At 26.0% G+C, this 26,597-nt stretch overlaps 1 protein-coding gene and 1 non-coding gene across 7 annotated transcripts in view; one reads left to right on the forward strand and one right to left on the reverse strand.

Annotated features, from left to right (window-relative positions):
* Positions 1–227: 227 nt before the first annotated feature.
* Positions 228–26,597, forward strand: part of LOC141536410 (low-density lipoprotein receptor) — a 43,157-nt gene continuing 16,787 nt past the window's right edge. For 2 of the 6 annotated variants that reach the window (XM_074256907.1, XM_074256908.1), the window contains exons 1-2: positions 228–575; positions 13,396–13,521. In XM_074256907.1, coding sequence (XP_074113008.1) covers positions 473–575; positions 13,396–13,521 — 229 coding nt within the window. In that variant the 5' untranslated portion in view covers positions 228–472. Of the gene's footprint in view, positions 576–13,083; positions 13,302–13,395; positions 13,522–26,597 lie in introns of those variants that run through there. The other 4 variants (XM_074256909.1, XM_074256906.1, XM_074256911.1 and 1 more) reach the window with 3 other exon arrangements.
* Trnad-guc (transfer RNA aspartic acid (anticodon GUC)) lies at positions 15,364–15,435 on the reverse strand. Its single transcript has one exon. It is a non-coding gene; the product is annotated as a tRNA-Asp (tRNA).

A 26,597-nucleotide genomic window follows, 5' to 3' on the forward strand; every position in this document is an offset into this window, starting at 1 on the left:
ATCAGACTCAGTACAAATACGAACCGGGGTCTCCATGCTATCGTTAATTTTTAACACAAAACGCCCTCGCAAGTACCCGGCGCGTTTTATAACGCCAAATATAAACAATAATTAGACATTAATATATATATATATATATATATATATATATATATATATATATATATATATATATATATATATATATATGTATACATCATTACCTTTCACTTTACAATATTACACACACATAATAATTTTAAATATTATTATCATCATCAATTAAATAACCCAAGTATGCACGTTTGTCAGCGCACTGGATGTTGCTAAAAAATTCTAACTGGGCTGAAATTGCCGATAATTTATTCCCTTAAAAAAAATAAGTAAATAAACAAACAAACACGGCTATTAAAATTTACAAAAAGAGATCGTTGAAAAAAAAAAACAAAATCAAATAATATAGTGTTACGTGAGTGTGAAGTGAGGGTGGGTTATGGAGCTTTATCCATATCGCGTGTATTTACTTTTATCTTCGATTATTTTAACATGTTTTATTGTCGGAACGTCAAGAGCATCCGATGGGATCCCCGCAGATCGTGAGTATATTTTACAAACATTTATAATCACAGTGATAGATAATAAACCATGTGCTTTTTAATTCATTATTTAATTTTTTTTTTTTTTTTTTTTTTTTTTTTTCAAGCGTTTATTTATAAACAAAGTACACAAGAAGGTACTCAGACAATTATTCATTACTTAGACTATTGAGTAACAATTACATAACGAGTCTACGGTTTTTACATTTTAATTGTTGGATATTGAGTATGTTTATTCATGAAGATCTGCCGGAATATATATTGTAATTTTTATTCTAAATTATTTGAATAAAAATAATTGAGTGTATATCATTATATACATAAATACATATTGGTAAGAAAAGGAAAGAACTAAGAAATAAGATCTTTAAATTGGCCAATGTCTCAGCCTTGTTCTGGTTCTTTATTCTCTTATTTTTTTCAATACATAATTCTCAGGATCATTGTCACAAGCACAAGGGTGACAAATCCAATCCACTGTTTCATATATATTTTTACGTACCCTCGTATTCGTTGTGAGGGTGAAATAGCTTTAGCTTCTTTTCCTATTATTTTTAAAAAAGTTTTATGTTCGCAACATCCCCCGAGTTTTTATTCGAATTTCATGTGTTTCAATAATTCCAGGAAGTAGTACAATGCATACACAAGTACAATGTCTTTGACAATTTACAATGCGCTTTGTACCGAGATTACACATTTGGATTTAGAGTTACTTTATTAGATTTAGTTTTCATTTTAAAATTGTTGTTATTATTTTTGTCTATTGGGTAGCAGAGTAATCGACTTGATTTTATACAAGGGTACTTGTTTTTTGTTTATAGAGATATATTCTATGCGCATGTTACATATTTTTTGCTACGATACATATGTGTATATATTTATATATATTTATATTTTATAACTATATCTACATACAAGCGCTACAGCGAGAGATGAAGTTAATACGCTTTTTTATATTTTTTGTACGATGAAAACCAGATAGTGCAGAATGAAAGAGAATGGATGGAGTAAAAAAATATAAAATAAAGCATGGGATGAGCAAAAGTGCTATCTCGGTACAATCTTTATTCGTCGATGGAGAGTTAAGCTTTGAAGTTAGATTTTTTATACAGTATTATTATATACGTACATGCTAATTTATTTATTTATTTATTTATTTATTTACTTATATAGTTATGTAGATGCAAGAGCTATAAAAAACAGGAGCTGAATTAATTATTAGGTATGGAGGTAATAGAATTATTCTTTTATTAAAAATTCTCCAACTAACGAACGCATTCACATTTTTCAAATGAAAACTACAACGCCTGATCTTCAATGATTTTCATGGATAAAAACGCGATCCTGTGAAACTTTTTAGTTCTTTAGAGCTTCTAATTTTGAAAATCAGGTGCGGAGTATCGTAAACTTCCGTAATTAGACTTTCCAAGCAATTAAATCGTTGAAAATTATTCAGAAAAATTATTATATATTTCTGTGGGTCTTAAACTCGACTTGATACTCAACATATAATTTTAGTAACCAAAATAACTGTGAAAAGCTTCAAATAAATAAATTTCATTTCTAATGTAAAATTTAATAACAACCAGTTGGATAAAAAAAACTTTGACTGTCAATCCCCTTAGCCTTGCGTTCTACCGGACACTAATTACTATCCACGGGAAAAAACTACTACTTGCTAGTAGAAAATAAAAATAATGAGATTTGTACCATCAATAACAAGAATCGTTTACGCCCATGATTATTAATTTAATTAATAATTAATAAAATACAGTAGGAATTGAAGGCAGTGTGTGCTTGATAACTTTTTCACTTTTATTTATTTGATTAATTTGGCTCGTCAAGATTCTAAGCTATTGATCACATGGTAGTCAATATAATCAAATCAATATCAATATATAAACCATCAAATAACTAATACAATTAGCTATTATTCTTTCAATATCCTTTTTCGGCATCTTAGCCACTGACATTTGTGTTTAGTTAAGGAAAAGTTCAAAGTCAACTATATGTATGTCACTAACAAGTTATCAAGCGCCAAATATTGTCCTCAGTTCCCACAATATTACACCGTTTTAATACAACAAAATTTAACTATTCGAAGAATTATAATTCTAACTAATAGGTTACTTGTTCAATTATAATATAACTTTAATCCTTAACTTCTCCTTTTATTTTAGTTAACACTAATTATTTTTATAAAAAATTAACTAAAATTTATCAAAAAAACTTTTTAACGGAATCTAAAGTGAAATTTAATTAATTAAATAAGTATTAATCGTTAACTACTAACCACAGTAAGCTGTCATGACAGAAATTTTCCCTGTTAAAAATAAAAAATCTTTCAAACGTCTTGGAAGAAATTCCTTAGACCCTTTCTAATGAGCGTAACCTGCGGACAATCCTTCCATCCGTTGAAATTCTTTTTTTTTTTCCTCAAAAGTGTAATGATAAAAATTTAAACGCATCACACATTCACGCTCGTTAAAATAAAAAAATTTATATCTCCACTACCAGAAAAGTACATGATCGAGTTAAGTAGGTGGTAATAATAAAAGATGTTATTTTTTAATTTTTTTTCCAACTGTAGGAAACTAATTCGTGATAATTTGTGTTTAAACACTTCTCGTCTAAACCAATTAGAAGAGCGGAAAGAAAAATATAGACGTAATAAAGAGCAGTAATTTTTTTTAATTATTTATCTGCGATAAAAATATACGTGTATATTTTATGAATAAGGATTTGTTAAGAGTACTAATTATTTATAAATAAAGAGATATATTTCTTTAATGTAAGGGTTTATTAGAGTAAAAGGAATAATTAATAGTAAATTAAAATATTGGTAAATTAAAGAGACACTTTTTTTTTTTTAAATCGATGATTCAACTCTGGGTTTAAAATTCATCGCTGCACAGCTTCGTTACTTTTATTGGCTTTTATTAAAGTCGAATTATTTTTTAATAAAGGCAGAATATGGTCCTGGGTATTATTTTTTTATCAATTAAAAGTCGCTACGTGTTAATATCAATTAATGTTGATACTAAAATTCTTTATTAGTTTCATCAATTTTTCTTTTATTAAATGCACCATTTTTGTAATAAACGCGGGCTTTTAAAATTTAAAATTGCAAATAAACTTTATTTGACAGGGCTTTTATTATAAACTTTAATATTAATAAAATAAACTGACAGGTTATGAAATGGCTGTGGTATTATTTTTTATTTCAAAAGTAATCATGAAAAAGTTGGAAAATCAATTTAGATTTTCAAATAAATTTTATCGTGAATTATTTCAAATGATTGGATAGAAAGCAAGTGCCGGTACGTAGCTAGTTGGTGGACGTTTTAATTTTTTTAACATCAATTCGTTGGACGATTGTGGAAAAGTTATAAAAAGATAAAAAAAATTTCAACGTAAAATGCTGTCAATCACAAAGAACACGATTTTAATTGAGATAAAATTTTTTTTTTTAACTATGGTATGAAATGTCAATGAATGTCATTGCTTTTGTAAATATTTTTATTGAATTTGATGAAAATATAAAAATTACGTTCGTTGTAATTTTATTATTTACTTTCGAGCATAGACTGAAAGATTTTATAATTGTGAAATACAAATTGACTTGGAACAAATATTGCGGAAATTAAATGCCCAAAGGGTTTCAGAAAATTACTTTTTCTGGTTATTTATATTATACGTAGATATAATTAAAAAATTTTATTTACATTTTTTTTTTGTCTAGAATAACTAATGACGGGAATACTTATAATTTATTAGTTACATGCCCTCATTGCACAAATTATGCGATAATTAAATGATAAAAAACTATTGATTTAATTATATTTTTAAAATATTCTCATTACTTTGGTTTTATGATAAAATGGTAATAATAATTATAATAATAATAACTTTTTCATTTTTTTGTATACAATCAAATTTAAATCATAAATTACTTGTATTTTTTGAGTAAATTTTCTTTCTCATAAAAATCTAGAAAGAAGAAATTTTTTGACTGATTCATTAAAAATAAAAATTTCCCTCTATCAGTAGTTTTCTCGAACTGACTATAAATATAGAACGAAAAGAAACGAGAATTTATTTTTTAGAAGCTAAAGAAATCGTGGAATTTGAAATCGTCAGAAATACAGCGAATGTCATTATCATTAATTAAAATAAGGTACGAGTCTTCATATGGTCAATATTGACATTACTACAGTCCGTTGTGTGCATTTTTATTTTACTATAAAAATAAAATTACCAATTGAAATGACATAAAATTGTTAATATTTTATTATTTAACAAACATACTCAACATATACATTTAATTAACTGACATTGTTATTGCTCACAATTCATGATTAATAAATGTAAATAATTAAAAATAGTATATTTATTGGAAAATTCAGTTTTATTATCAGTTGTCACATGTTTTAATTGTTTAATAATAAGTATTTACACACGTAATTTAAAAACGATGAACTTCAATAGCCTGTTAACTTGTACGCACATATAAATGGATTTTTTGCCCTCCGTTAATTTTTGAAAAGTTTAAAAAAATTTATCAACGCCCCGAATGTATAACCAATGTGTCGGAATTTTTTTTTTCTTGTAATAATAAGAAAAGCACATTACTTTTTATTTATATTTTATTTTTGCTCTAGAAAACAAAGTATCAATCGATATTTTGTTGACTGTATAAATTAGCTATTTAATCCGTTGCGGCTAGACGCGATTGATTTTTATTGAAGTACATTACTGTTATTATTATAGTACATAAAGCCAACTTGAAGCGAGTCCTTATCCTTGAGACTTTCTGTATTTTACTTCCAATTTACAATTTAAAACTCAATATATTTAATATATTTTTCTTTTTTTTCTCTCAAGTCGCGGCCCATAAATTTTATTCGCGTACCGTTTTTATTTATGAATGCCGAAAAGAGCAACTTTTTTTTTCAAATTTATGGCGATAAATATTTTTATCTTGTTAGAATATGAGTTTGATGGACTACTGTTTTGATGAGGGTTAACTCTGTTTTCTTCTTCTGCATAAAAATATTCGACATCTCCTGTCTATCGTGGCCATAAATATAACCATTACTAATAATATATATTTTCTTCATAATAAGCCCTTACGGCGTCGTAACACGTAAATATTTAATTAATTACACTCTATTAATTAAAAAAAAAATTTTCTTATCATCTTATTCCCCATGATCGCCCCTGTTATTATAAAATTTAATTAATTTTTATATTAAATTTAATTCATCAATATCAATCAAGGATAATTATTTTTCCACATAATTAATAATAAATAAGATTACTAAAGCTCGTTAATATTGCAGTGAAAGGAAAATTTCTGAACCAAGATAATAATTTTTAAAAGATTTGGAGTTTTGAATTTAAGTTAATTTACTAAATAAATTAAATTTAAATTAGTTTAAAATAATTAAAAAAAAAAATTAACTTTACTTTAAAAAAAAAAAAAGTAAGCTGCTTTATAAGATATTTTTGTCATATCCTTATTTTTACCAATAAAATATTTATTAAAATTTTACGCACTTCACACTTTTTTACAATAAAATTACTTTTTTTTTTAATTACTAAATTATTATTTTAAACTTATAAAAAATTATTTTTCACTTTTAGTTCGGTTTGTTATTAATTAAAGTTTGGTCTAGTTTATTTATAATTATGCCAAAGCCAAGGTCAAATAGCAATGAGAAAATATACATAAAATTTTATATTTTTTAGTTTCTTTAAACAAAAATTTTTTTAGTGTATTTTCGGAAAACTGATTCAGATTTCGTAAAACATGATCTTAAATTCATTACTCTAGTGTATTCATATCAAACTTCGTTAAAAGTAGTACATAATTCAAGCACTCAGCCAATTATTAAGAAACTCGTACTGCATATGTTTAGTAATACATTTCACAACCTCTGTTTTTGATTTTATGAAAATAAAAATAAAAAAAAGCGTATTAAAAATTGCACCGCGTTTTGAGACTCTCGTCATCGCTTCGCTGGATATCGATTAAATTTAGAAAAATTTATATTTTTCCACACTTCTTTTTCTTTATAGATTTCAAATTTACATAGATATAAATGCGGTCACACGTATAATCCTTAAAAAAAAAAAAAATTCGTTTGAATTTTTTTTTTCTAATCAACCTGACGAGGAATCTATTAGAAAATAATACTACACTTTTTCGTACTATCGGTTTTTAGACACCGGAATATTTCAGTTACATAAAAAAAAAAAAATGCAAATTTTTTTTTATTTTAAAATAAAAATGACATTTATTTCTACCGGTGAATAAATATTGATGAATGTAAATAGAGGAAATATAACATTTTGTAAATTGTCTGTAGAAATTCGAATTGTCGAACGACATGATAAAAAATCAAAAATCTTGTTGATATTTTTGTATGTTATTTAGCAAACATTTGGTTGATTTTAAAGGCTTTTTTCATATTTTTTTTATCTGCATGCTGCAAACTAAGGGGAAAATACTCAGCAGTTTTTCAGTGATGCGGGTACAAGTATAAAAATACAGAAGAAATATGTCATTTAACCGTAAAAAAATTTATTTGGTTCAAGAGAAAAATTCTTGATCCAAGTAAAATTTATCAAGTAAATTTAAATCAAGAAAAATTTATATTAAAAAATTTTTCTACTTAAATCAAGACGATAAAGCTCTTTGAAATGATTTTCTTGGTTCAAGAATTTTTCCCGTGAATCAAGTTGATTTTTTTCTATTTTAGTATGTAGATATTGATTAAAAGCTTGGAGTTTGAATTCTTACAATATATTTAAATTCAGTAAAACGTCTTTGATTGATTTAACTTATTAAAGCCTTCATTTAAACTTAAGACGTTTAAATATATCATTTATCTTCGGTGAAAATTTGTTAAATAGTTCAAGATAATCATCGGAATAGTTAAATCTTAAAAAATTATATATTAAAATATTGAACATTTAGATTAACTAAATATTTTACAGTGACAAGAACCAATATAGCTTACACAAATCAATAAAACGAGAGATTATTTGACATTAAATAATGAAAATTATTTAATAGCTAATGAATAATAAATTTTAATAATCGCACTTCGTAAATTTATTTATCTATAATTTTATTTTATTACCGATTGAAAACAAAGAATTTTATTTGAAATCTATACTACAATGAATCTCAATAGTTTGCAATGCCACATTTCCAAATTATTTTTCAAATTGAACCTCTATCTCTCCTGTTATGGCCGTCATAACTCGTTGGTCGCTGTGTTTTTACTATTCTCATAAAAGTAAGAGACAATATTTTTTGACCTGATTGGTTTTGAATTCTCAAAAGCTTTAATCATTTTAAAATTGTAAATCAATCACAAATATCAGCATCTAGCACAAAATTTAACCAATCGATTAAAAAATAGAATCAAATGATTTTTTGACGTAAAGATAAAATTCAGTAGATGATTATTCAAACAGCAGCTTCAGACATTTTAAAATACAGTAACTACAAAATTATTTGATCTAATTTTTTTTATTGTTGCATTTTTAATTATTTCAAACGTTGTTTTTTGTAAAATTTTTTTCTCTATATCTTATCAGTATAAATCAAATTTTTGATCAATTAATTTAAATTAACCAATTAATTTAAAGGGTAAATTTTTTTCTTGTAAGAAAAAAAATTTTCTAAATCTAAAAAATATCAATTACTGTGGTTAAAAATGGGCCAACCGAGAAACTTAATACGTTTAGCCTAGTAGTATTCAAGTTAGGATGGTATCGCATGAATCTAATACAAAAAGACGCTTTGTCTCGATTTTCAGTGAATATGTGATTTTCGTTCTCATATTATACTCTAAAGACATATCACTATATCGACTGTCAAGAGACTGAAACTAACATATAAATTATTGAAAATAACAATTCTTCTATCAAAAATATTTGGAATAAAAATTATTAAAATCTTTGTTGTCTTACTAGAATTCCCTCTTTACATTGATGCGTTTATAGTATTATTTTAGGATGTACTATAAATTTACTATACCGTCATCACTATAAATGATTGTCTTAGATTTTCCATTTGAAAATCATAACACCGATTTTGAACTCTAAACTATTTTTTAACACTTTAAACTTATTTTAATAATGATTCTCTATAATTTAAGATAATAAATTTTTTGTTCAACTACAAGAGATCATTCTGTCGGTCTGTTTTCTTTACAAATTTAGTTACAAATCATTCTTTCAAATGAACTGGGGTAAGAACCGCAGTCCTCAGCCCCTAACCAATAGTCAGCTGGCCTTGGTCCTATGCTTTGTATTAAACATAGGATCAAAAAAATCAAATAGGGATATGGATATAATTAAATGTCGAGTGGTGATTACTAGTTTGGGGCAGGGTATTGGTTTTCTTTCCCTATTGTGTAAACAGTAATAATTTATTCATCTTTGTTGAATCTATAGTATTCAAAAATTTATTCATTTTTTTATTTTAATTACGCAGGTAAAATTTGAAATTGTTTGGAGAATTTTATATATCTGATATTACTTTGAAGATAAACAATTATTAGATGTCAAAAAAAGCAAGTAGAAATTTTTTAACGCGCTGATAAAAAAAAATTTTTTTTTCTCTTGAATTGACTTAATTTTTTTTATTAGTGCGTTAAAAATTAAATATTGACATTTTTATCCGAAAATTGTCCAAGTCCAAATTTTTAATGATTTTTAAATTAAAACAATTTTTTTTTTTTCGGGAAAAAAATAATTTCAAATTAAAATGTTCACTATAATTTCTAAGTTAAATCATAAATTATTGAATTTTATTTATTACGTAGACGTAGATATAATAATCAATAAAAATACTCTAGTCTAAAAAATAGAGTCCATATCTTGACGATTAAAATAATTTTATAAATGAAAAAATAATATTAATTAAATAGATAATTTAATTATATAGGTGTCAAAAAATGATATTTAATCTTTGAATTAAATTTCTTAGAAATTAATATACATAAATGTTCTCTACTTACTACTTTAATAAAAATTTGTCATAAATATTTCAATCAGTCAAATAAATTCTAAAAATTTTTATTTTTATGATAATTATCTTGATCACGCTACAAAGTAATAACTAAATTTGTCTAAAAGGCTATTTAGTATTAAAATAAACAAAATGATTCAATGTTTAGATTCCAAGTACCTTTTTAAAATAATTTCTATCCGTTTTTAAAAGAATCGTTTTTGTCGAAGTCAATAAATTTAAAATTTTTATTTCTTATTCATAATTTATAATCAATGTCTTAATTTCCTCGATTGATTTTCATTATCCAACAACACCGAAATACAATTTAAAGTTTTGAAAAGACCGAAATCGAACTTTGTAAACTTATCTTTGGTCAATTGCCTTGATTATGTTTCCAGGCGAACAAAGTCGGTCCATTAGTCCGGGGAATGATCAGCGAAGGAAATTTGAATAATTAATCGACTTATTTCTCAAATACATTATAATAGTTGTCGCTCTACGGAGTATAAAAGTTTGCTAGTATTGAGACGTCTACTTCCAGTTTCTAGCTGCCAGATGTTCTTTTCGTTAATTAATATCGGCCGTATTATTTTCGGATACGGATAGAAATCATAAATAAATTAAATATTTATACACATTAGAAGTGTATATTTTTTATTGACTTTTTTATCTTCTAGAAAGCAGCAGTCGATAGGAGATAAAAGTTTTATTACGGCAATCAAAAATTGTATGACAATTTTATGGTTAAATATATTTGAATCCACTGACTGGATTTTTATAGTTAAAATAATAAACAACAGATTGTTTTTTTTGGATATTATGATGATCGTCTCCAGATAAGCATATACAATTTAAAAACACAATCACGGATATTTGGAACAATTTATGTCAAAACAAATTAAGTAACAGACAGATTTTTTTTTTAATATTTAATAAGCATTTATTACTATTAACAAATTATTCTTCAGCCGTAAGGAAGTATAAAAAAATTCAAATTTTTGAAAAAATGTTTTTGTCAGTTTTATATTTCTAAATTCTAATTCAAAACTCGAACAATTTTAATTTTTGTAAATTTCAATAAATTTTTTCAACATTAACTTTTAATTAATTTTTAAACTAAATGACTGATTTGGCTGACTTTTGAATTTATGCCTGAAATTTTGACTTAAAAAAAAATGTAATCGTTTGTAAAGAAATTTATTTAAAAATAGGTGTAAAAATTTTAATAAATGGAGATAAAACAAATAATTTAATTGATTTTAACATAAATTATTTAGAATATACGTGATTCCGTTTGTTACTTATTTAGTTGTATTTTGTATTAATATTACCATATGCTTTTGAAATTTTTTGACTCTTTGGTGCATGCAGTTTCTTTATAAATCACAAGTAATATAAAGCATGTAAGAGAATGATGAATGAAATTTGCCGAGCTTAAATATTTATAAATATCTCAAATAAAAAATGTATTCGTCTGATGAATACATTAATCAAGTATGAATTTGTTCGTAAATGAGGTGAATTTATAATGAGGTAATTTATCAACAAATATGTATGCAAATGCTCATAGATATAAGTATAAAAGTTTTCTTTGTGTTTTAGGGTGTAGCATTGTTGCCCGCCGGTAGATTCGTATCGAATTTGTTGTAACAACAGAATATTGGATATGTTACTCCATATACCGTTTCGTTTTACAATACACTAATTACGAGGCATATATAAATTGTATTTACCGACATAACAAACTCCCTATAGATTTTTTCACCGAAAATACAAATAAAAAAAAAAAAAAAAAAAAACAAGTGACTGATTGGAATCGAACGTACTATTGTTATATACAGAATAATTTAGTTCTACCCTCGATTAATAATTAATGCTTGACGTCATGAATATGTCCGAGCGACAGTTCTGATTTTAAAATAAAATTAATTATGACTGCATCCATACATGATTAATACATTAATCGAACATGATAAGGTACTTTTTTTTTTTTAAAGTAAACTGAAAGTAACTAGTTGGTTCATTAAAAATATTTTTATTAAAATTTTGCTCATGAATATTAAATTCTTTGAGAAAAAGAAATGATTTTAATTTTTAGATCTGAAAATAATTTTTTTATTGGATCCAAAACACTTTTTTTAATCCTGATAAAAAAAAATGAATTAAAAAATTACAAAACAAAAAAATTAAATGATTATAATCATTTTGAATATACAAAATGGAAACTATTACCATAAAAAGATTTTAGTCAATAAAAATGTAAGATTAGTAAACTATTATAAAAGAACGAATAATAATAATTACAATAATTTATTTTTTTATGTTAAACATAAATATCTGTATATTTGCGCACGCATTATGCAAAGTACTTTAAAGAGATTGAAACGTGCAAATTTGATGGATTTTACTTTTTTTATTTTGACTATTTTCTTTATAAAAAAAATAAGTGCTAAAATAAATTCACGCTGGGGAAAAAGCAGAGAGCAAAAGAATCGTATCGCGGCAGTTACTCTCCGGGACTCAACTTGCTTTACTCTACTTCCTTTTTATATTTTTATTAGAAAAACTACCCCGTGGACTAATTATACTTGCTAATATGGGCTATCGAAAATTCTAATTACTTAGAGCATTCCAACTTTTATTTCAGTAGGTCCAATCGATTTAAATATACTTTTTTTTCTTTCGATAATAAATAATAAATTCCAAACTTATTATTTAAATAAAATTCAATGTTTTTTTTTTTTTTTTTTTTTTTTTCCCAAGATTTTACGGTGCTCAATTAAAATTACTAATTTAAAACAACTTACCAATTTTTTCAAGTAACTAAAACAATAGTAAGCGCTGAAAGTTAAAAAATAATACAAGAAACTTTGAAAAGTTAAATTGAAGAAAATACAATTATACTTAGACCGAAAGTAATCAGAGAGATAGTTTAAAAACATATTTCAAAATCATCCAATTATAAGTAAAAAAAAATTAGTGGCTTGTACAATATTTATTTATGTACCGTGAAATATAGTTCAAAAGTTTGGCACGGCCTAGCCAAAAAGTGAGAATTCTGCAAACAAAATATGTTATTGAAAACGACGGACGAGTTGTTTTCAATAATAAATTCCTGTTTATACATTTGAATTTGCATATATGCATAAATTCACTTTTTGAATAAATACACATGTATTTGTATTTATTATTATCATATTTCATATAAATACGAAAACTATGCTAGTACAAGTTTAGAGTATCCACGTGTATATTGGCATAAAAAAGAGTATAAGTGAACCAAGTGAGCTAAAATACACCGGGGGTTACTAATACTTGCACTCTTGAGTAATCACGTATATGCATTTTCGCATATATAGATATATTTATATAGTTATGTATGTAGCCGTTTTCCTCTCGAAAGAAGAAACTCATTTGCACTAGATAGATGGCGACACCAAGTGTATTTGCGCAGTTGCTTTATTGGATCGATAACTCTTGACACTTCTTGTATTGAGTATCGCTAAAATTTTAAAAATCACTTATTTCGCATTCTTGTACTGTGGGCAATAAAGGTTCTTTATACTTTAATATTTTTTCAACGGAAAATCAAGGTTCATGATCAAAATATAAAAATGGTTTATTTATCTATTTATATATACGTTTATTATGTAATAGTCATTCACCGAACATAAACACATTAAATATTTTTTGAAGTATACGAAAATTTTAATGCATACTACAGATAAGAATATTATTTGCATGTAATATGAAATATGAAAAATAAATATTTTTTTTTTTGTTTTTCAGCTCAAAAAGTATGTCCCTTGAGGCAGTTTCAATGTAAAAATGGTAATTGCTTGCCTATGCCATGGGTCTGTGATGGCTCAGACGACTGTAAAGATAACTCAGATGAAATTCCAAGCATATGCAAACGTAAGTTTAACTTATATGCATTTGTTTATATAAATATAACTAAAAATATGTATACCTATATATTTTATCTTGTATCTTATTCACGAGATTATGCATACATTTACTTATATAACAAGATAAAAAGTAACAATGAACCAAATATTACGTTGCTACATTATTCAACTAAAGTTTCTTGTACGCGGAACAAACAAGAACAAACTTAAAAATTATCGTGTTTTTATTTTTTTATACTTATAATTAACATACTCAATTATTATTTTTATTATTAAATTATATTGTTTTCGTTGTTGGTATGATTATTTAATGATCTACTTAAAATTTTTATTATTTCATAGCAATAAAACTAAAATCAAGCAGCTTACGAAAATTATATGAGACTATATAAGACTTAAATACCTAATCAGATTAAATACAATTTAAGCATCAAAAATAATTTTTATCTATGAAAACGTGTATGTCTTTTGAAATTTTTCTCATAAATAAAATAATGGATAATAAAAAATATATTATAAAACTGTATATACAAAAAAACAGGAGTTATATTATATAATGAAAAATTAAATGAAGCTGCTTTTTAAAAGGTCGATTTGGGTTAAGTGAGGTATGAATAAACGAAAGCTTACTCGCTCATTCAAGTACGCTTCTTTATTGCACTTCTCTCGTTAAATTAAATATTCATATGGGTCATTGACAGCAGTAATACATGATAGTGAAAAGCTTTTGCTTTTGCTGCCGTGTTTTATTAAAGATTCCATCCTTCTACTCCCCTGTAAAGTTTACTTTTATAACAAGTAGTGGACGTAGTAAAAAAGAAACACAAAGATTTATAGAAGATGGTGAGGCATTGCAGCCCCCTCAAAAATTAGGAAAATTTTTTATTTTATGTTTTTCTATGAAAAACATTTTTACAAAAATTCATTATAATGAAACTTTTTGAGGTAAAATAGACCATTCATAAAACTTGAAAAAAAAATTTTCCATCAAAATTAAAAAATAAAGGCTATTCATAAATGGCATATGATTATTACTGTGCATCTCTCTTAGAAAATGATAAAATTATTGATAATAGATGTTGTAAGATATGCGGCATTTACTTTGCTTCGTGTGTAAAGCTGCAGAAGCACAGGACAGCTCTTCATACGGTTCGACGAGAAACTGTTGTCAGGATTCAACCAATGCGTGTAGTCAAGCGCCGTGCTAAAGAGCTTCTGTGTGTTGTGGACGAAAGTTTGGAGTGGATAGACGAAGAAAACGTAGACATTTCCCCTGACCGTCTTCCAGCACTACCAGAAATCTCAGATGATATGTGTCCAATTATTTCAATCGAAAAAGTATATGAGTCTCCAGGGATTGAGTAAAAATTAAAAAAAAGTGTTGTTTTTATGTTTTTTTTTTTGCTTTGAATTTTATTTAATTTAAATAAATTAACTAGAGTATACTTGAATTTCTTCGTAGAACTCAATTCAATCCGAAATGGGACTCAGTTCAATGAAGATTGTCCTCACTACAGTCTACATAGAAGTAGTTATCATCTGTACATTTTCTCACTATAGTTCACTATTTTTCACTTTTAGTTTCAGGTAATGCAGTCGAAGGTTAAAGTTTCACGAAATTAGGAAAGGTTCGATAGGTGTCGTTACGTTACTTGTGCAAAATTATTGGTAATTGAAAATTGTCGGCGTAAAGAAGTAAGTAGAAGATGGAGGAAATAAGTCGAAAACAGATGTTATGCACGTGTTTGACAGAAAAAATTTTAAGAAATTTACAAAACTTAGGATGTGAATCATTAAATCTATAATACATGTACGATTAAAATTTTACAAATTAAAAAAAAAATTAATTCTCCGCGGCGGGGAATCGAACCCCGGTCTCCCACGTGACAGGCGGGGATACTGACCACTATACTACCGCGGACGTTGAAAAGTCAAAATTCACAATTACTACAAAAGTAGCAAAAAATATTAAAAAAAATTTTGAAAATTTTTTTCAATCCATGGTCTTGGCAAAATTTTTTCCAGCTGAGTCTCCATATGCAGCTAATAGTCCGTTCATACAGATTTAATTTGGCTAAAACCATATTTCGTTCATTTCAAAATACTTCTTTATTGATCTTCATACGACAATTTTTCACTGAAATACAGCCAATCAAAAATCACCAAAAAAATGGAATTTTTTTTTGCTTCTTTAACTTTTACAAAGTGTGTTATTTAATCATAATGGTAGTAATGATAATAATACCGTATAACATTTTGATAAATAGTTTCAACAAAGCTGCAAGAGAATCAAAAGAGTTCCACATTAAATTATTTATTATAACTAGTAACACTAAAAATCTTTTGAATAAACTTCAACTTGAGCTTATTCGGAATACTGGAGTACTTTGATGTGAAATTATAATGAAGTTAGTTGAAGTAAATGCAAATTGTGCTGAAGATAGCTATAAGACGGATTCGGTGTAATAAGTGAATATACTAGTAATATATAGATCAAATAAGTTAGATGCTTTATTTAAGATGAAAGAGTATCAATAAATGCAATTTAACATCTATAAAATTATTAACACCCCACATCTTCTCTAGTTATCTCATTTATTCAAGATTATATGAATAAAAAAGATTATTCCATGGCCAGAAGCATAAATAAAGTTATTTTTCAAATTAACTGACGAAACCGAGATGGAACATGGCAAAATTTTTTGCCTTGAAATTACAATAGAACAAGAAGTTACTACTTGACTAACGCAAAACACTGGAACAAGACAAAACTTTGGAAAAAAAAACATATTATGTTACATAAAGTCCATTTAGCATTGAAATAACTTAAATAATATTAATGATCGATAACATTTATTCCAAATACAAAATACTCATCACTTCATCACGTGGTAATGCTTTGACTCAATATGAAAGAAAAAAAAAATATGGATTTACATTTATATTTATTTATTTTATAAATAACTCCAGAAACTGCTCCTGAAACTCTCGCAGAATAATAATTTTTTATTAATGTTTGATATTTTCACAAAACAGTAATTGTTGATTCAGAAATCTAATTTGGAATGATTAAAAAAAATATAAAATGATTTTAGTTCACTAATATATAAATATACACTTCGCATGGATTAAATAATTTCAAATTAGATTTTTTAATCATAGGATGACATGCTTTTCTCCTATCCTTCACTATTGTCAACGTTGCTCTTTCCTCAAGTAAACGTGGTTATTATTTCATACAATAATATAGTAGATCATAAACAAAAAGACATATTTGATAAAACGAAACAATCAAATATATAAATTCATTCCTTAAAATAAAGTCGAATTCAGGTATTAAGTTTTTATAATTTTCAAAAATTTGTTCAAAAATTTAATTGTATCATTTCGTGAGTCACTATCCAAATGGATTACCAATATTCCATCAGTTTTCCTTCTTGTCTTCACGACATTAATCATCGCTATTATTATAAATACTTATACGAAATATGAAGCACACTTCCATCCCACCTAAATGTGGCAGAGAATATCGATTGACCATAATATGAAACTTCGGATCCACTATGGACCATTCGCTATTGAATTTATACTCTGTATGAAGCCATTCTCTCACCTACACACATACCTACATACATATATTTCTTATGTGTGTGTACTTGCGTTTATTAATTTGACTGTAACATACGATATCTCAGTTTTGAAGCTTCTGCAGCAGGTCAGGTTGTTATTTTAATAATAACTAATCGTTACAGAGTTACAGTATTCTATACGCGCTTCAACAGTGTTATGTTATGAATAGCTATGATTAGAGTAATTGGTAAAGAGCAATAACTTTGAGAATATGAGATTTCTGCTTTTTTATGAAAACTTATGCACAGAAGTTAGAGCTTTTGATTTCTTACTTGAATTTTAATGAATTAAACTTTTGAAAAATATTTGCATTATTTTGCATCGTCCTACGTTAAATTTACATCGTTTTATTGATGATAATGTTCAATATAAACAGCGTCTCGTCAATATTTATTATGTCGCTTTATTTCCATGATATTTAATGACATCTAATAATTTCTAAGTTTTATTTAAAAATTAAATTAGTATTAAGGAATAATTTTTTTTAATTTGCATCCATAGTTTTTTGTTTTTTTAAATTCTACATAATAATAATTAATAATAAATAATAATTATTTTATGTTACTTTAAAATATGCGAAATACTGAATCAAATAATGAATTCATAAAAAAATATAATTACAATATTTACTGTTTTATCTAAAACTACTTAAAGATCATTGCCAAACAATGGTTATAGATGAAGAATAATATATTCATTACTCACAATAAATAAAATAGAAAACTGTGATAATGATAATTGATAAGTAAAGGCTATTGTACTGTCAATATTAATTTAAATAACAAAAAAGTGATACAAGTTTCTCATAAATTTTTCTTATTGCGAATTATAAAAATAAAAGATTCAAGAGTTTTTCAAACCAGAATTTGTTAACCTAGATTATTATTATCAATTACAATTACGATAATAATAATTTGATGATTATTATCGCGTATTTGAAGGATAAAAAATTTCTGAATAAACAATTATTGTTATTATTGTGCAAATCAAATAATATAACGAATGTTGACACGACTTTGTTTACATTGAGCATTATCATCAATGATGTAAATTAAATGTATGGCAATAATGAATAATATAATTATTAGTAACGTGGCTGAAACTTTACAAATATTAAAAAAGTAATGGATACATATAATTCTAATTTAAATTTCGATTATGTTACTAATTACTTTATGATAATTCGCGTATAACGTAAACTCAATTACAGAATGTTCGTAATTACATGGATCACACTAGATGAAAGATGTGCTTTGATAATTTTTGCATTTTATTATCCAAAGGTTTGGTATATAATTTAAGCTACACTCTAATTTTTATGACATAATTTATAATGAAAGATAAATTTCAAATTTTACTAAATTTTAGATATTATTATGTGACTCTGCGACCATTACCATTCATTAATTATTTTATTCAGATTATTATTAATTGTAAATATTAATATTACTACAAATGAACTATGAGTTGTAAACAATTCTAGACTTTGAATGATCTCCATAAAGTTTAGAGTTATTGAGTTTAATTCTAACATTAAATATTAAAATTTGGTAACAGTTAAGTACTGTGAATTCTGAAGTGGAAATATATTTTCATTTTAATTAATTTGAATGAATTCATCAATAATGAATTTTATAATAGTGATAATGTAATTTAATTTATTGAATTAGTTGAAGGGCAGAATTCCTTTAGAACCAAATGCAATACATAATAAGTTATAAAATATAATACAGATCATACAAAAAAAAAAATCTAAAGTAATTCTGAAATAAAATTTTTTTTTAAAACACGTTTGTTTTACTAAAAAAGAAAAATAAAATATGTTTATTAAATTATGATTGAAAAAAATTTTGGCTCAATAATTTTTCAATATTTTTAATCACACTATGCAAAGTTTGAGTACTTATGAAATAAATTTTAAAAATAATTTTGCTATGACAAAATCAATTACCAATTATTTAATCAAATAATTAACTATTACCAAAAAAATATATAAAATATTAAGAAGACACAAGGCTCTGGTCGACCTCTCCGATAGTACGAAATTTAATTACATATAAACCTAATCTATAACAAAAATGTTACTCAACTACACAAATAATAATAAAACAAATCTTAAAATAGAACATTCTTAAAATAAGACTTTATCAACAAATTAATACGCATTAACGTTTAACGTTCTACTTTAACAGCTTCATTTCATCAGGTTATCTTAGTACAAGAGTCGAGGATCCGACCTTTCACTCTTTCTTGTCTCTATTCTCTACTATAACCACACAACACCGACAAAACTATATATAAACATAGACATAGCCACAGACCGATTCAACACTACAAGTAATTCAAGACAAGACCAATTAATTTATTAATTCTCAACAACCCGCATCACGTGTCCATAAAAATCCCAGTATCTCCTTCAACATAACTCCCAAACGTACAATTATAAAATTTCCATCTATTTTCCTCTAGGTCACCAGAGCTATCCTTAAGCTAAAAGCCATTTTCTCTTTCCCAAATATCCTCAATTTCCGCATTAATAAAATAAACAAGAAAAAAGCTTTTACTGAACAAATAACAAAACCAAATTAAAAGTAAAAAGATAAAACTAAAACTAGTACAGAAAAAGAACAAATATTACAATCAAAAGTCTAAGAAGCAATCAATATACTTATTCTTACATTCTCCGACAATTCTCTAAATACCATCTTATTCTGTATATCTCAAGCATGATGAAAGATTCCAGTTGTATGGCGTCTTTATGTTACTTTTCTACTTTTTGTTTCGTTATTTTCTTAATTCCAAAGTAAGCCGCCTGTATATGCGTATATATATCTATATACCTCCACGTGGAGTACATCACGCAGCCTCTTGAAGATCTTGCATCAGACAAAAGTAGTCACGCCCTTATCTTTCTTTTATTTTATTTTCTAAAACTTTTGACTTTTGATTCTCTATTCTGTTTGATGCTTTTCTTGATAATCTTTTTCTTCTTCTTGTTAATATTTGGACCACTAGTTTTGGCGCCACATGACACCACACCGGTAGTTGTCCTTAACTACTACTAAGTCTTTATCTGGAGATCCATCGATAAGGATTATCGTTAGGGTCCAATGAGGATGATTGTTAAACATGTAATGTCATCGAATGTAAATGCGATATGTGATTTCCGATCAATGCGATATAGAGTTTTGGACTTAGCCTGGTTGACAATAGGTATTTAATTTAGTGGTAACCAGAGTGTTGAAGCTGAGGCAGTAGACTAGAGACTGGAGCTTACAGCTGAGTATTGAACATTCAGCATGACCCTTTTGTGTCTTGTCTATTCTCATCTGCTGTTCGTACCGTCTTGTGTGCTGCCTCCTGGCTATTGTAATTCATAGTGCAAGGTCTGGCAATGTTGACTGTTGCATCAGAGACTGGTTGGCCAGGTCCCAGTCTCTAGTCTCTAGTCCCCAGCTCCCAATGCCGTTTATATCGTTAGTTATTATATAGAGTAAGGTGCTTAATCGTATCATTTATATATAAGTATATATATATATATATATATATATATATATATATATATATATATATATATATATATATATATATTTTCACATTAATACCACATACTAGGCAACTAAGTCGTCCCAATACCATACCATATAATTACAGTGAAAGCCAACCGAGTATACACGACACGTGTATTCATAAGACCAGAAACACTGAAACAGAGTAAAGTCATCAGGTGGCTGTACCCTATATGTGCCCTGTTAATGTATTTAACTCCATTACACTCAACTTTAAGCCCTGGGAATTTACGATCGTGAATACATTGTTTGTCGAACTCACATTTTATGTCACTGATGCTTATTGATTTTTTTTTTTAGAGTTAAATAAACAGATAAAAAAAATTTAGGAAACATTACAATTGCCACGTCGTAATACAGGACCAGACTTTCACCATCTTCACTTTCATGAATTTACATTTTCAAATTTATGATGTTACATCGTAAAAATGCGTATAAAAATAGTCATTGTACGAATTTTTACGATGTAACATCGTAAAATTTTAAATTATTAAACTGAAGGTATTAAAAGTCTGGTCCTGGATTACGATGTGACAATTTTTTAATTCCTTTTTTTTTTGTATTGATTATTTTTATTTCGGAAAAAAAATTGATCGTCTTATTCTTATTCTTTATCTCCAGGAGAACTGTAGATATAGGAGTGTAGTTGAGGCGTTTTCTTTGAAAACTAGTTCTATTTTGTAATCACTTGATTTGTTGTCAGGCTCGCTAATATAACTTCCGGCAAATTTTATTATTAAATGATGGATAGAATGTGACACTAATTGTTGAGAATTTAAAATTTTTATTTCCGTGTTTTAGTTTTAGTCGCTGATAATGTTGGAGATTGAGAACTTATTGAACTCAATTATATTTGATGATTTATTGTTGAGATTATAAATGATTACTATTAAAACTGGACCGTTCGAAGTGTCGGACAAGTGATTTAATGCTTGGAAATTTCAGTTTGTAAAGTAAAGGATAATTCTTGTAGAGGTCATGCACGCAATATAGATAATTGATAATGTAAATTGATGTGATAAGAATAAGTTGGAAAATTTCTATCAATGTGAAATTTTGATGGTGTTGTTGCTGGAAGATATGGAAGTTTAAATGATTTTTTATTCTTAATTAATTATAAATTTAGAGTATAATTTTTTCGGAAATTTACATAATTAAATACTTGAAATTTTTTTCGTAAAAATAATTGTATTTTCTATAGAACTAAATTTTCGAAAAAATTGATAAGGATTTTATTAATTAAAAATTGAATTTTCTATAAAAAAGTATTCTTACATTTTTTTTGTATTTTAGAAAATTTAACCCAGAATTTGAAATTAAACCTTTGCAAATTATTTTAAGGTAATAAAATTTGATGATAGCATAATTTTCTGAACGTAGGCCAATTACTTTTTACGATATAGATAAAATGATGTGTTAAAGTGTTAATCTATCACAAATTTTCGGTTTTACATTTCAATTAAGTTTTTATACTCGTAAGTTTATAAAAGTACAGAAAAATTCAAATACAAATAATTATAACTTTTTAAGTTTATTAAAATTTTGAACTGTTATTGTTTTATTGTAACTAAAAGCGAGAATGAAGAAATTAAAAAAATTTTTAAATTACACTTCTTGGAAACTTTTGAAACTAAAATTACACATAATCTAGATGGTTATCTACACAAGAAAATTTTAATTTACAATCTCCCTTCTGGTGACAAACTACATGGAATTCAGTTGTCTTCAAAGTCGAATTTTTTTCTCTTTTTTCCAGTGGTTATGTTACCCTGGAGAGGTATTGTTTTGGTTTCTAAGAAAACCCAGATAACAAATACTTTAAAACTTTTCTCCATTTTTTACCTCGGATCGGACACTTGCGGATTTATAGAAAAGATCTTTAAATTTTTATAATTATGTAAATTATAATCTTTTAAAAATTAAAAATTTTTATATTAAAAAATTAATATTCAATTTAATTTCACATCACTCAAAATAAAAAAAAAAAAATAATGTGATTCTTTGTTCACAGCCGTATTGTAGTTTTATAAATTTATTCAGTATTCAAAAAACTTTTTAATGATGATTTTTTATGGTCAGTAAAAAAGTATTGAAGAAACTGAGAAGAAAAAATTCTATTAAAACTGAATGAATTTTTATTTTTTAATTATAAAACTATTTCACAAGTTTACATTATAATTATCGTTTATTTTTTAAAGTATTTTTCATAATAAATAATTAAATACATCCGTTATATTTTTTAAATTTATTCTCTTTGACTTATAAACTTATAAACGTTATAATAGTTTTTTTTATTTATCTATTTATTATTACTTATTTTTTGTATACTTGACAGAAGTAAAAATACTTGAGACAAGAAGGAAGAAGTACAAGCAAACTCGGCTTAATTTAAAATCCCGCCTACAATAAATTTCAAATTGAATTATTGAGTTTGTAAGAAAGTTGTTAAAGTAAATTTAAATATTAATAAATAAAAAAAAAAAAAAAAAAAAAGGGGAGGTAAAGTTTAAAAAATTATGAAGTTAATGAGTCGAGAAAATATAACAGATGTTCTCCATTACTTAATAACTATTCCATAAAAATTCCCGATGCTACAGCATGCGAGCCAGATGGATAATTTATATGGAAACTTGACTAATATAACGGCGGTACAAAACCATTTATAGAGTAATATAATAGTTTACTCCCTCTACTATACATATATAAATACTTCTTCAAAGTACTAGTTGGTGCAGATTATTTTATTATTAACTTACGCTGGAACAGATTGACATCTCAAAAGTCAAGAACCAAGAATAATTTTACTATTATGAATAATTTCAGCTTGATTTAAAAGACGTTTCTGTCAAAGCTTTGATACAGCCCATTCGATGAAATGGTAAAAATAGAAAATTATAAAAATAAAAGTTATGAAATTGCAGGAAAATCTAATATATTTTCAATCAAATAACTTTTAGATGGAAAAATTACACTTATTTTTTTTATTAAGAATACGTAGTCACCAATGAAATGAGCTCAAAGTTACATTACTAATTTCTTATTTAAAAATAATTATTATCCCTTTATTAAAAATTTGTTGAATTGACAATAAACTTCGAAAATTGACTTTTTTGGTTTTTATTCTCAAAATTATTAAAATTTTTAAGTTTTTAATTGATCAAACGCCTTTAAACTTATTATTTTTATTGAAGTATGAAATCTACATTCATTTCGGCTACCGAGTGGCCTTTTTTTCATATTAGACTGTTTTTAATTATAGTTTTTATTATGAATGCTAAAATAAATGAATTGGGACATTGATAATATTTTAAAGAAAAAAAAATTACTTTTTATTGGTAACCCAATTCAACTTTTATTTTTGCTCAAAATGATGGACCATCAAAGCAAAAATAATTTTCACTTTGGTGATCAATATCTCTACTCATGTATCAATCATGGATCAAAAATTAATAGAAGAGTTATGAATAGTGGAAAACCTGCCCATCAAGATATAAAACGCTGTTTCTAGTACAAAAACGTTTGTTGATCGGTGAAAAAAATTTTTTAACATGAAATCCGTTTTTTTTTTAATTAAAATCTATAGAAATTACCGAATGAGCAATTAGCTATAATAACTCATGGTTCACTTTTTAAATATAAATATATAAAATTAAACTTTAAAGTTAACAATTGATTATTCAAAGCAATATTTTTTCCCTTGTTTACTGTGATTAACTTTAGCTCTATTTATTTCGTGTCCGCTTTGTTTCTATTATATACCTGGTAATGTTTAACAATGAATTTATATGCTCAATATATCTTGATTCCATCCCGGTTGTGTTTTAACAACAAACACGATCGGATTTAATTTCATTGAAAATGTCCTTGTGGCCAAAAAAAATATCGACCCCAACTCTTTTGAACTGGTTTGCTGCCTACAGCAAGTCAACCGCTTAATGATGATGCAATATTTTTCAACTGATAATCATTCAATTTTCATCACTCAAGATAATAATATAAAATAGAAATATTTTCACTATCAATTTTTTTTTAAGTTAAAATTTTTAATTTCTTCATTTTTTACTGTGCATAAAATTATTTAAAATTTATTTTAATAAACTAACGTTAATTAAACTTAATTAAAAAAATACCAATGAAACTTTGATATGAAAAAGTAATATAACAACAGTAGAAATAACTTTGATCTTCAAATATAAAGAAAAATTTGTAGGAGCAATAATAAAAAAAAGCTTTTAAAATGTACCAACAGAACAATGTCTTGAAAAATAAAGTCACGGTACACTAAGCCAAGAATTCAGAAGAATGTTGTTCTACAATGTATTTTTATGAACTATCTACACTGAAATACCCTTATATATTGTGTTTTATTTTTTAGCTTCTTTATTGCGCTTTTTGCTTTATATTTCTTCCATCTCAACTCGTTTGTAGTATAGATAACAAAAGATAATTAAGTTAACGTAACTCGACTCAACTGTTTTTTTTTTTTTATTTAATTAATTAACAAACTTTTTTTTATTCTGTACTTTTGTTATTCTTAATATCGCGCTCTTTATATTGAAGAAAGAGAAATCTTCACGTAAACGGGTCATAATATTCCCTTAAGAAATGTATACCATCTCGTGATGATTTCTCAGAATTACGTCGGAGATGAATCTTTCAAGTGACCTACTATGTGTACCACTTTATATTACGTTATAGTTATGACCTTATCGTTTTTATTAGTTTTTTTTACTTTATTTTTAAACGACATTTTACATTGTCATGTTATCTTGAGATTTATAATTCCGTTTGATCATTTAATAACTCAAAATCTATTACACTAATATATATCGTTCTATATTTGTTTAATTTGCTTTTTCGAGATATTCGGATTTATTCGTGTGAATAGTTTCTATAGGATACAATTTATATATTTATGGATTTTCTTGGATTGAGCTGACTTCAACCATTGATCCCATTTATGTATTTGAGTTTATATTGGCGATATTGTTTTCAATTTTGATATCCAACCGGATATAAATGAAAGCAAAATTGAAACTTCTGAGTAATTTAATATCGTCATTTTGGTATCACATATCTAATGCAGATATGAAAAGAAGTTGCAAAATAAAACTGTTAAAAATAGTATTTTTGATGATAAATTACTATTTATTTATTTATGTAGTTATATATAGACGCGAGAGCTGTAAAAAACAGAAGCGGAATTAATTATCAGGTATAGAGGTAATAGAATTATTCTTTTATTAAAAATTCTCTAACTAACGAGCGCATTCCCATTTTTCAAATGAAAACTACAACGTCTGATCTTCAATAATTTTCATGGATAAAAACGCGATCCTGTGAAACTTTTTAGTTCTTTAGAGCTTCTAATTTTGAAAATCAGGTGCGGAGTATCGTAAACTTCCGTAATTAGACTTTCCAAGCAATTAAATCGTTAAAAATTATTCAGAAAAATTGTTATATATTTCTGTGGGTCTTCAACTCGACTTGATACTCAACATATAATTTTAGTAACCAAAATAACTGTGAAAGGCTTCAAATAAATAAATTTTATTTCTAATGTAAAATTTAATAACAACCAGCTGGATAAAAAAAAATTTTGACTGTCAATCCCCTTAATCTTGCGTTCTACCGGACACTAATTACTATCCACGGGAAAAAACTACTACTTGCTAGTAGAAAATAAAAATAATGAGATTTGTACCATCAATAACAAGAATCGTTTATGCCCATGATTATTAATTTAATTAATAATTAATAAAATACAGTAGGAATTGAAGGCAGTGTGTGCTTGATAACTTTTTCACTTTTATTTAGTTGATTAATTTGGCCCGTCAAGGTTCTAAGTTATTGATCACATGGTAGTCAATATAATCAAATCAAT

Source organism: Cotesia typhae, unplaced genomic scaffold (assembly GCF_013202065.1).
Source record: "Cotesia typhae breed Kobodo isofemale line unplaced genomic scaffold, CoteBio_Ctyphae scaffold_152, whole genome shotgun sequence".
NCBI classification, from domain to species: Eukaryota; Metazoa; Arthropoda; class Insecta; order Hymenoptera; family Braconidae; genus Cotesia; species Cotesia typhae.